This window comes from Lutjanus erythropterus, chromosome 16 (assembly GCF_056507025.1).
Source record: "Lutjanus erythropterus isolate fLutEry1 chromosome 16, fLutEry1.hap2, whole genome shotgun sequence".
Taxonomy (NCBI): Eukaryota; Metazoa; Chordata; class Actinopteri; order Lutjaniformes; family Lutjanidae; genus Lutjanus; species Lutjanus erythropterus.
In genome coordinates, this window is record NC_139332.1 from 34,047,011 (window position 1) to 34,059,933 (window position 12,923).

Sequence of the window (12,923 nt, forward strand, 5' to 3'; positions counted from 1 at the left end):
TTTGCACATACAGGACGCAGTGCTCAAATTACCAAAAGTAAATATAGACTTTCAAAATAAAGGCATGGAAACTACTGAGGTAGGTTTAGGACAAGTTTGTGGTTTGGCTTCAAATAAGTATGTTTAAGTAACTTCACATACAAAATGTTTTGGTTTCACATGGGACATGAAGGACAGTCTCGTGTTTGTTTGATCCATCTTTCCAGCAGAACATGGACTTTCTCACTCTTTATACTTCGTTTCATGACTTTGATGACACATTAAAATATAGCACTAGAGGGGCAACTACAGAAATGACAACAGACGCTGGAAGTAGGGGTACTGAGGGATGGCTGCAGTACCCCCTACCATGTTGTATAATAAAAACATCAGTTCATAAAAAGGTTCTAATAACGTCCTCCTGTCTTACTTTGCTTTACATGTGTAGTACATTGATATTTGTGGCAGGAAAGAGGTTCAACCTTGTTTTTTATCCATTAATTGTTGATATGTAGGCCAACAGTTTGTGAAGTGATGCATCTCGCAGTGGGTCAGAGCTTTTCAATGACATGTTTTAGAGAGTAAAGTGAGTCATTTCAAGTGTCCCACTCAATAAAAACATAACCAAAGACATCGGGACACTGATCCCCCTTTCAGACGGACCAGTTCAATTCAGCCAGAAACAGCTAAAGTACAGAAGGTAACTGCAATTACTGCCGCTGTGCACTGACACTTACAGGTCGATTATTCAATAAGATGTATGATTTTGTTGGATCTCATGTTTCTGAAATATATCTGGTAATTAGAGGTGGCTCTGAAATGTAGATGTTTAGGAGAGTGTTAATTCAATAATGCATTGACCAAGCTGCCATATTTGAAAGAACAGGATGTCTTCCATCTGAAACTCTAGTTGTTTTTAAAGTTCATTTTAAAGCATCCCTCCCTTGTGAAATGCCTGCTGAATTATTGTAATCGATGAACAACTCCATCAAACTCTCCCTGAAGACACGCTGTGATTATTCTGTGTTGTGAGGCTGTAAAACTCTTATTGCGCCTTAAAACTGAATGGAAATGGGATTCTCCCTTGTGTGGTTAGGATTCCAGCTCTCCTGTCATGTTGATTAAAAAGGCACGGCAGCTTCCTTGTCTAATTCGCTCATTGATCCGGTCTATACTTCCCAGTTTGTGCTTCGGCTCAAAGAACAATCAAAATGCAAGATGACTTGCTGTATTGTTGCATCATATAACACCTAACTTCATAAAACTCACAGATGTCACACAGGAGATGTTCAAAAGCTTGTATGAAAGGAGGCTCGGTTGGCAGCAAAACAACAAAAATCAACACACAAAACGACCACATAATCTGATCTGTACGGAAGCAAATATACACCTAATAATTTAACAACATAATTTGATGCAGAAAAAAATTGATGAGGAACATCACTTGAGAGCAGGCAAGAAATTTCATGGTTGTGTCTCGTCAATCTGGCCTTGATGCCAGAACAGTTTATTTTTCAGCATGCATTTTGTTTATTGGGTGAAGTGAACATATGCAGCACGCATAACGTAGGGAATTCACCTCTTGCACACGTCTCCCAGCTGAGAATCGAGAGGACGGATGGAGGTGGTAGGGGCGGACGAATATATTTCCAATGGATGGATGGACTGATGATCGCTGGTTGGAAAAGTTTGACATATCACCCAGCCTTAGTCGATGTGATATAAACCTTTTTTTGATCACGAAGCTTGACATTACTCTACAATTCTGTGGTTGGCACTGCAGACTGGAGTTTACAGTGCCAACCACAGTGATAAATGGTTAGATGTGCATTAAATACGCTCGTCTCTTCTTCAGTACTCTACTGGACATGCTGTCTCTCACTATGGAAGGCCATTACTGCCAATGTGATGAAAAGAAAAAAAAATCCAGTAAATCATAATGACAAACTGTCTCGAAAGAGTGACTTATTATCTCAAAATAATGAGAAAATCTCTGATTGTTATTCAATGTTTAATTTTTAGACACTAAGATACTAACTCATATATCATTAACTATTCAGTATGTCCTTATATAGACTGACTGACTGTGTGAAAACTTGAGTTGATAATAAACCTGTAAAAATAATTCCTGTCACGTGTTTTATTGTATTTTCTTTTTGCCAGAAAAAGTGTGGATATTTTCATGATATACAAAGTTGCTAACAGGTTTATGCAATCAATAATTTTGAGTCTATATTTGGTCTATGTATGTTTGTTTACCATGTGCTGGGTACTCCAGCAGGTTAGGATGGCTAGATTTCTCCCAAAACCTGAGTTCAAAAAAATGTTATTTGCCTAAAAGCTGGACCAAATATTAATCTCTGTGAAATAGACATAGACTGTGGGACTCCTGATAAATACAGTCCCATATCGCCTTATGAGCTCCACAGCCATAACCGCTTGTTCAGCTGCCCTAAGGTTGCTGTGCTCTGCAAATATGCTGCATGATTCAGTTCAGGAGAGGTTAATTCAGCAAATATACGGCTGGGAAATGGGGATGTTCAGACAAATGAGGTTGGAGAGAACCGCTGGGCAGTTAGGGTCAAGTGCCGGTCTCTCAAGGGAGACGTATCGACACAGTATGTCCTTTGCTTGGCCATTATCCATCAGATCAAAGCTTTCGTACAGCATTCACATCAAGAGAGTCTGGTATAAGGCTGAGAAGCAACCTCTGGGACTGGAAAATGAAGCTAACGCTGAAATACTATAAACTGCAGTTCCTCAAATGGCCACTTGAGGCTGACTCCAAAAGCAAGTCAATCCCCATAGACCTCTATAATAAAATTACAAACCTTACAGCAGAAATAAACATGTTAATAGTCTGGAACAAAAAATGGTCTCGGTCTCTGTAGCTTATTACCCTGTTTATGACAACTGTAGACTGGTGATTTTTTATATAACTCACCCATTAAAAATAATAATAAATAAATTATTTAGCCACTTAATTTGACCTGCCTCAGCTCCACCAACGCTCCACCTCTTAATTCATTTTTGTCCTAAACAGACAAGAAATTAGATGACATATTGGACTCAAATTCAGTGTGATATTTGAACTATTTTTTCTTTTTAAGAAAAGGTTGAAACTGTAGTCCATCATAATGCACCTGCATCAATTCAAAGGTTCAAACAAGATTAATTTATGTTCCTGAACTTGTGTGGGTTACTTGTGCCCACAATTTTCTTTTTAATTTTCTTTTTCTTTTTTAATTTTTAATTCTTTTCTGGTATTTGTCTCATGTTTAGAAACCTGCAAACAAAAGTGCTAATTGAAAGACCTCTTTCATAGCTGTTCAAGTTGTTTTAAACCTGACTTATTTTGGGGGAAGCCAAAATATACATGGCAACAATGACCTGTGGCTTCTTTAGACATCTAGTAACCATGGAGCAGCATTACCGTGAATTTGTAGTTGTGTTTGAAGTTGTGTTTTTGTCTAAATCCATCATTCACTGCCCTTTTAGCTTGTTTTTTTTCTCTCCACTAACTCATGAAGGAAACATCTGACTCCTTAGCTGCTAAAAACTCCACTATATTAGCCAGCTAGTTGCTAACTTCATCCGTCTGTCATTTGGTGCTGCACAAGTAGCATCCCAGATGGTTCTTAGAGCTTCTAGCTGAGATCTATTTCATTCTGCCCCTGAAAACGTTTACATGCACAAAATATTTTGGTTTTTGAACCTTACTCCAATATTCTCATGTGCATGAAGGCGTGTATGTCAAAAAATCTGTTGATATCCAAGTCTTTTATCATACTTGAAAGTAGGTGTTTCCTCTTATGACCAGAAATGTGAATTTTTCTTCTTGCAAACTGTTGCAAAGCTTATTGGAAACAGGCAAGAGGCCATGTGTTGCGATTTGTGGTAAATAATATACATATAGATTATACGTAGCAGCTTTAAGTGTGCTTTGTGTTTTCCCTGAGCAGTCGACCCAGATCCAAAAGTTTGGTTCAGTAATTTCCAGACAGCAATCATAAATACTGTAAAATCACTAAATATTATAAAACTCTGAGGAGGTATTTCTTCTTTGAAACATGACACAAGTATACCGATGATTTCCTCCTCGACTCACCTGAACATCAGATATAAAAGAGCTGCACAGGAGTCATCTTTATAGAGCAGCGGTGCACGGTGAACCCTTATCTGTCAGTTTTTCTGCCTGCTGTAGCCAATTTTTCTTCCTCTATCTTTTCCAAACACCCAGAGGAGATAGGTTACTGTCTTGTACTCCACAAGACAGTAACCTATCTCCCCTGTCAGTATCTCAACCTCCTTTCAGTAAAAATTCAATACAGTAATGGCAGAATGTATCAGAAAAGAGCAGAAAACGGTACTATGATTCCAACAGATGGGGTACTACTTCAATTTGCTGCGTCTTGCACCCAGTACTGTTGTAACTCTGTGCACTTCTGTAAGGTTAACTACTGACAGAAAAAAAAAAAAAACAGACGGTATGTGTTCAAAAAACCAAGGACACAGTGAGGCACAAAAGACATAAAAACATGAAGAAAATGTCTGACACTCCAAAAATAAATGCCCCTTGTTCCGCAATCAAATGATAAGAGGCAGCGCTTTTATTTTTCATGAGTGCTGCCCATTTGTCAGGTTTTAAACTAAGTATTGTCACTAACTTTAATATTTCCCTGATCGGAATCTTGCTCTGAGGCTTGTTATCTTCTGCAAAACAAGATTGGGGTCAATTTCAGATCAGAGCATGCATGATGTATAAAATTCTGCAAACCCCTCCATTCAGTCGAAGGTTTTTTATATGCAAATTGCCAACAGTAAGTCAGAATTTTGTAGAAAGTCCAGAGGGAGAAACATTATGCAAGCGTTCACAAGTTAATGCATCCTATCATGAATGCTGACAACTGAAAAATGGGGATTTAGAGGCCATTTCAGATCAAAGATTCACCATGTGACACTGAGAGGGATTGAAACTGGTGACAAAAGAATTGCAAAATGAGACTCCACAACTGACCGATTTGACATCAAAAGTGTTCAGCAAAATATTCTGTCATGCTACAATGACAATATCCAGCATTTTTAACAAAACCGGTTGTTAATATTATGCAGTTTAAGACACTGCAACTTATGAGATCATGCAATACGTTCCAAAGAAAGTGTCATCAAAGTTTTGCTTTTTTTTTTTAGCATTTAATTTAAAAAGTGGAATAAAACATTGTGTCCATTTGTGATTTTTCATCTTATTCTAAAAGCATTAGCATCAATCTCAGCTACATATCTGTCTAAAACAGCCTCCACTATTGTGGAAATGCTTGTCACAAAATTTGTGGGACTTGACTGCAGGGGTTTGCTCCCACATGAGCATTAGTGAGGTCTAACACTGATGTTGGGTGATAATTAGTTTCACATAGCCAGACCTACAGCACTCCATCAGCACTGGAGAGAGGAATCCATTATCATTCTGGAATGGGGGAAAAAAAAAACGACTTGTTTGTAGTTCTTTAACACAACCACAATCACCTTGGGCAGAATAAAGCCCAGGATGCAGAGACAGTGCTGCTGTAAAATAATGTTTTCCTCGTTAAAAAAATGGGCGTCCAGGTCGTGTGTGCAACCAGCTTATTTAGAACCCATATTTACCTTTTTTGAACTTGTTACAGGTACCAATATATAGTCTATATTTATAGTTTAGTTTAAAAAAAAAATAAAGTTGATCAGTTATAATGTTTCAGATTTTGTCTTTGTACTAATTTCAACTGAATACGGGTTGAAAAATATTTGCATTTCATTTTTATTTGGATTTACAAAGCATCCCCACATTTTTGGAACTGGGGTTGTACAACGTGAAGCACATGTTCAGTGTCACATTTATGTCACATGACTGCAAATACTCTTCACCGATCATATATGTCGTTTTGAGAACCACTGCTAGTTAACCTACTTTGTCGTTCGGGGGTTAGGGTGTGTTAGACCTTGGCTTTGTGTCTCGAGGTACCGTCATGTTGAAACAGGAAATCGTGTTGTGTTGACTGTTGCAAGGCTGGAAGAAAATTGTTGTCTTAAATATTGTTGTATGAACTATCCCAGACCATGAAAAAACAAGCGGACAATAGCGTCCACATACCTTTGGCCACATTGCATATGTTGTGGCTCATCCTGCTGAGGCAGGTTTAAAGCACACTGAAATCCTGCTTAGAAAAACTTCTGACGCAAATTGAGTTTACTTATTCCTTAAATCCTACTTAATGCACTCTAATCTGAATCCTTTATCCATCCCTCTCTTGCAGAGCCAAGCTGAAGTGCGGTATAGCAGTGCACCTTTAGGAGGAACTTCAGCTTTGACAGGAAGGTGAAGAACTACAGAACCGCTCGCACTGATGCTGCACAGTTACAACAACTTTTTTTCTTTCTTTCTTCAAAGGTCGAATGTTCCTTTTTGGTTATCATCCTTGCAATGAGAGAGGCCTTGAGTCTGCACTCGCCGGTAAACATATTGAGTCATGAAAGGTCAGGAGCAAATGGAACACAGCGGGATAGAACAAAAAGGTTTACTTGTTTTTCTCAGGTCGAAGGGAGTCATGAGGAATTGGAAGTGCCCTCTGAGGGCACACCTTGGATTTGGTGCTATTACTGTACTACAATTGTTACACATGGCCCCTGACGGAGAGGATATTGGACTGTGAGTTAGTGCCGGCTAACAAGGCTGATAAACCCATATGAAAGAGTCGAGGGTAGAAGAAGAGATGAGGAGGAACGGAGGGGGCTGAGGGGAGATCTAATTAGATCTGGGGGAGAGACAGAAGCAGTGAGACAGCAGAGAGGTGAAACTGAGCACTGATGAGTTAGCATGTTTGATGGGCTGTGAAATTGCGGTTAACCCGTCTAGCCGACATGCTACGATAATTAGTGCCAACCTACACAGCTGTGTACTCACCTCCTCCCAGCCTCTCCCATTGGTGTAGGAGATGACATCCAGCAGCGGATTGGACAGGTAGCCGTCACTGTTGAAGGAATAGTCCCGCCCACCAATGGAAATATTGGTGAAGTACCTGTGAGAGGAGACAGGAGAGTAGAAAGGTGAAAAAAGGATGTTATTTTTCTACTCTACGACATGGATTCCACATGTCGGTATGTCGGTATCACAGTGTGGTTATTAAGGCGCCATGGCTTGTAAAGGTAGTCTTATGTCACCTGTGGAAGACCAAACTACAGTGGTTGTAGTCTGACTCAATGGATGCACACCGCTGATATAAGTCCTGCCATTGGTTGCTTGCTCCAAGCGGTGTCCGCATCTATTTTTTCAGAGTCCCTGGGAAAATTAGCGCCTAAATGTCAGGATGGGATTTATTCTGTTTTTGTTTCGACCTTATGAGCGACATATCAGTTCAGTTCAGTTTTTTAATCCACTGTACTGTGGTCTGATAACCTATCATTACTCCAAACGGTGCAAACAGCAGTTAATGGGCCCAACATCAGCACTATTTTCACTTGACTGATCAAACCTGAGCAACAGTGCAACAATTAAGAGGTCCAGGACCACAGCAGTGTGTTATACCAACATCACGTTGGCCTGCATAATGAATTTAATGTAATGCACATGAAGGTACACAGATGATTATAGGGACCATTTTATTATTACCTCAAAGTCAAGTGAGGTCATTTGTTGCACAAGCTGTTAACAGACCTTCTTCACTGCAGCTACATTGATATGAAAATGAAAGGTAAACACAGGTGTTACTAATTATACTAATTTTTGTCCCGTCCCATTTAGTGTAGCAGAGCCTTTCCAGTGAACCAACATGTGTAATTGCAGCACCCTGACCTGAATGTTACTGAACCTTAATTAACCTATTATTTCATGTCACGGCTGCAATAAATTAATATTTTTCAGTGTTGTGTTTACACAGAAGAATTGAATAAAGGTGCAGTAGGATTCAAAGCTGAGCCTGAATATCTGAGTCTAAAATGTCCTACAAAAGCCACCGTACTTCAGAGGATAAACCCCGTCTGGTTTGACAAAGTTAGCATGTCATGACTCAGCTGGCTGATTTTCATGATAACCTCTGAGCACATTCATGCTCCCAAAGCAATAAGCTCTTTCAGTATTAATGACATGATGTCCTTTCACTATGTCACCCTCAGGACAACCGTTGTTACTGCTAAGGGTACACAAGTATTTGAAACAAGAAACTCAACATACAACACTTCCTAAGTCCCGCCCCTTTTCAGTCTGAGCTCCAATGACAGTTGACTAAGCCTGGTACTAGCTCAACTTTCTCCTTCCCTGTTTCCTGTACTCGGATATGTCATGTGCTACGCTCATCTATGTTGAAAAGAAAAGCAAATTTTGAAGAGGGTTAAATGATGTTGCCGGGGGACCTGTAAAAGATGCCTATATTCACATTTCAAATTTGCTTTGTTAGTTAATGGTTAGCTTGCTAGTTAGCTAGAGTTTTGCTAATATCAGCTTGATTGTAAGCTAGCATTTTGCTAACATTAGCTAAATTAAGATGTGGCTTTACATGTCGCTTTTGCAGAAAAAGGAAAAAGTTAACTGGGGTATGACATTTACCCAGCTGTTATTGGAGCACAGAGCAAAAAGGGGCGGGACTTAGGAAGGGTTGATTGAAAGGATGATGTTTCAACACACAACCATAATACTTTTAATATACACCATACTATCTAAAAACATTATATGTTTCTAAAAAGTGCACCACAGAAAAGACATGAAGCTTTTTGTTTACTTTCAGGAAAAAAAAGACAAACAAAATGAGAAAAGAAAAGCTCAGGAAAACAAGAAAAGAAAAGCAGGTAAGGTAATGAAAGCTGTGGAGACAGAGATGAGCCCTTAACTGTGGGAAATCAACATCACAGACTAAAGACAAAACACATTTATGTTGATATAAGAGGAAATCTGAGAACGCAAGGTGTAGAGAATGTCAGGCGGGAGAACTGAAGAACTGATGGGAGGTGACGCAGGGAGGGAGAGACGAGATAAAGAACAGAATTTGCTAAAATGTATCCCCATCTCCACCTGCATCCTCGTGTCACACAACAGCAGGAGGTTTGCTGAGAAGAAAAATACGGGGGAGAAAAGCTGAGAGAGAGTAAACACTGGAGGACTAACACTTTAGAGTACTTTTATTACCAGGAAAGACAAAAGCAAAAAGCATCGGTGTGAAGCAGATAGTGCGAAAGAGAAAGAAGGAGAAAGAGCTTCACTTTGATGTCTTTTAATGAAATATCTACCTTAAAAGCATCTGGAGAAAAGCACATCAAAGCATCCTAATGAAACCATCCCGCACACTCCAAAAGACACAGGCGAGAGCGCTGAAAGAAAACCTCAACAACATCTCAAATAACACTTAATCAACTGTAATAAGTCTTCAAAAACTGCACACTAATAACTACAGTGACTACAGCAGCCTATTCTTTATTCTAAAGCTAGTAAAGTATCAGATTTTCATATGAAAAAGATACAGTAAAGTTATTTTATATTGTGTATCTTTAACTTTGGTAAAAGTAGCAATACAACAGATTAAAAATACTTTGTTCCAAGTGAAAGCCATGCATTCACAATCTTACTTAAGTAAGTACAAAAGTATGAGCGTTAAAATATACTTAAAGTACAAAAAGGAAAATACTCATTACTCATTTCAGAATAATATATACTACATTACTGGATTCTAATTATTGCTACGTTCATGTTTTCATCACTTTAAATGCTGCAGCTACTTTCAACTCCTTTATATTTGGTATCAATAATCTGAAAAAGTGTAATATTGGCTTGCAAAATGTCGCAGAGTTTAAGTGTAAATCAGCATAAAATGGAAAAAGCAAGAAAAACCACACAACAATCATTTGGAAAATCACCAGCAGCACCTCTCACCACCCTCTCAGACCTTTACAGCCACGCAGAGAAAAGAAATCCAGATTCCATCAAAGAGCCCTCAACACTCATTTCAGACACTATCAGAACTTACAAAAACTCTTTCATTCCCACCGCAATATCTGCTTTAAACAAGTCCAAATGGACTGCCACTAAGTTCTGCACACCTGCTCTTACTTATTTTTTTGTTGTTGTTGTGTTTCAGTGCAGCTTCAGTGTGAGTCTTTCATGGGTGGATGCTTTTATGTTGTGTTTATGTTCTCAGCGCCCAACCTGAGCCCACTCTGTTAAAGACTAGGGCTGGGTTAAAAACACTGATTAATCGATTCCAATCAATGTTCCTTTGCATGGTCCAGTATTGATTCCTAAAAGTCCAAAACTGATCTTTTAATCCTGCAGATGTTTGGTACACCCTGCACTTAAAGGGATACTTCACCCCAAAATGAAAATTTAGTCATTATCTATTCACCCTCATGCAGATTGAGGGTCGAGTTTATTTTGTTAGTCTGCAAAACACTGCTGGAGCTTCACAGGAAAACAGTGTTCACAAATGAAATCAAATAACACCATGACACATGGCGTAATGTTAACAGCTGCAGTGCAGATGTTACTTTTAACATGAAGGTGATAAAAAATATTTAGAAAATCATTTATTGACGACTACTATAGTACAAACAAACACATTTCCATGTGTTGATGCTAATGTATCATGGTTGGGTGCAGACAGAAAGGTAAGAGGATGGTGCCGCTGCAGGAGGAGGACAGAGCACTCGGTGCTTCTCTTCATGTGCTCTTGCAGAGCAGTCCAGAGCTTAAAGAGAAGCTCTGTCTCTGTCTAAAACACTCCCACACTTTGGACGCAGCGTGTTCTCTGGGTGAACCCACGCTCTGACCAGGCAGAACGGTGAAAAAGCAGAAAAGCCTGCTGTCATAACTGTGTCCTGGTGCATCACAATAACCCACTGATCCCTCTGCACTGAAGTATTTACTGTGTCTTCTGCATGTCTTTATTGTCTCAACACCATGTCCAATCCAATCTGACAGCAGGAGTTGTGTCATTCAGCCAGAGTTCAGATTTAATCCTAGACTGCCTGATTTTTAACGGAGCTACTGTGTCTAAAACGGATTGGCAGGTGGAATGAAACCAGGAGCTGAACTCCTCCGTGTCTCTGTCCAAACACTCAGTGACACAGTTATAAGACCTGAACAGCAGTGGAAGAGTTAATAATGCGACAGGCGAGGTTTAACTGGATTACAGACAAGAGCAACTTCAAATAATACAAACATATGATCAGAAAGTGTTAAAAACAGGCAAACCAAAAGATAAAACAAGATCAAGTGTGTGTCCGCGGGGAGGTAAAGGTTCAGTGAAAGATCTGGACTCACCAACACTCAGGTCCAGGTCTCAATCACACACAGTCCAATTCTCGGGACGTGAAGAAGAAATCCTTAAGAGCAAAAGTTTTATTCGCTAGTGATCTAGATTTTATCAGGCCAATCCTGACGGGAACCGGTGGCTCCGCGGCATCAGCTGTCCAGGGAGGCCGACTCAGAGGCCGCAGGTTGCACCGATTCACTCCACGCCGGCGGGGACCGGGAGAGCAGGTGCCGCGCGGCTGGAACATCTCATACTGGCCGACAACAGGTACCAGCCAGGAGTCGACAGAGTCCAGCGGGCGCCGAGAAGTAAAGATGCGGGGCATCGCTCCAAACGGGGACCAGGAAGCCGCAGAAAGACGCACCATGCAGGCCTTCAGCCTCACCAGCTGACCGCTGCGTTTACGTCGGCGGTGGGGGTGCTTACGCCAGAGAGGTGGAGCTGGGGCCCCTGATAAAAACGGGGGCAAAGTTTTATGTCCAGCATCATCCAACTTCACCAGATCTTGGGTAGAAAGTTGAAGATCCATCAGTGTTTGACGATGGTACACCAGTAGAAAGCTGACATTACCAGTAAGTGACAGAAACAGCACAAACACACACAATGCTGGCCACACATACACACACGGTCACCATCTTGAATTAATAATAAAGGTGCAAATTCTTTAACAGTCTCTCCTTGAAGGCATTAATTGTTTTTTTGCATACTGTTGTACACAAGGAAAGTGATGGAATTAGTTTGGAAGAATGAAAAAAAAGGAGAGCTTGAGAGATGATTTGAGCACCGCAAATCAAGGGGCATTTAGTTCCATTATATTAGAGAGGCTGGCATCTCTACTGCACTACAGGCTAGGGGAAAAATATGTATTTTTGACTTTGTTGTGAACTGTCCCTTTAAAGTGTTTGAGTCCATACTGCAGCGGACAGGGTCAGCTCCAGTCTGGGCCCTCTGCTGGATGCCATCGATCTACTAATTTATGTAGATAAATTAATGAAATGGTTCTCTCGTCTTCAGAATCTTTGTTTTTCTGGTGACAGCAGCAGCTTGTTGCTCATATGACTGTGATGTCATTAATCATTCATGACAATTGAGCAGCGTTCCAAAATACACAACACGTCAGTGCAGCATTTTTCCAATACTACCAAGTCAGCTCTCCTCAGCATTTTTGCCTTCGAGTCTGAAGTCGAGTCTCGCAGCACACAGACAGCTTAGCTTGTTCATATTAAAGCAGAAATCTGCACTATAGCCTATTTACTGTAATAAGTCAGAAAAAATGACCCCGATATGTCATCAGAGATCAAGGAAACATGTTATGTTGATTTACACACTTCACTGACACCAATGCTACAGCCTGACTGACCAGCTGATTCCACTGTGCCACAGTCCTCCGCACGGCTGCAAGCCCCACCAGCAAGAAGCGTTTCAGCAGCGGAGCGTTTTGCCCACCTGATTATGTTTACCTGCTCAGATTTGGTTGATTTGGTCCTCTTTACTTGCTCTTAGGGCTTCTACCACGGATAAGCAGGCTACATGTTGAAATAGTTTCTTTTCTGTCTGTCTTCATGATCGTGAGTTTGCACAGGGTCTTTTATTTTGCAAATTAACTGGATTCTCCCACCAACTCTTAATGTACAGTGTATGGTTCTAACTCGCTATTTGGACTGCTGTACTCAT

General features: G+C 40.3%; 1 protein-coding gene across 1 annotated transcript in view; it reads right to left on the reverse strand.

Annotated features, from left to right (window-relative positions):
- The window catches only part of grin2da (glutamate receptor, ionotropic, N-methyl D-aspartate 2D, a), a 186,640-nt gene that overhangs the window by 95,391 nt on the left and 78,326 nt on the right, over window positions 1-12,923 (reverse strand). Inside the window, exon 6 of the mRNA XM_084738944.1 lies at window positions 6,917-7,031. Coding sequence (XP_084595070.1) covers window positions 6,917-7,031 — 115 coding nt within the window. The remainder of the gene's footprint in view (window positions 1-6,916; window positions 7,032-12,923) is intronic.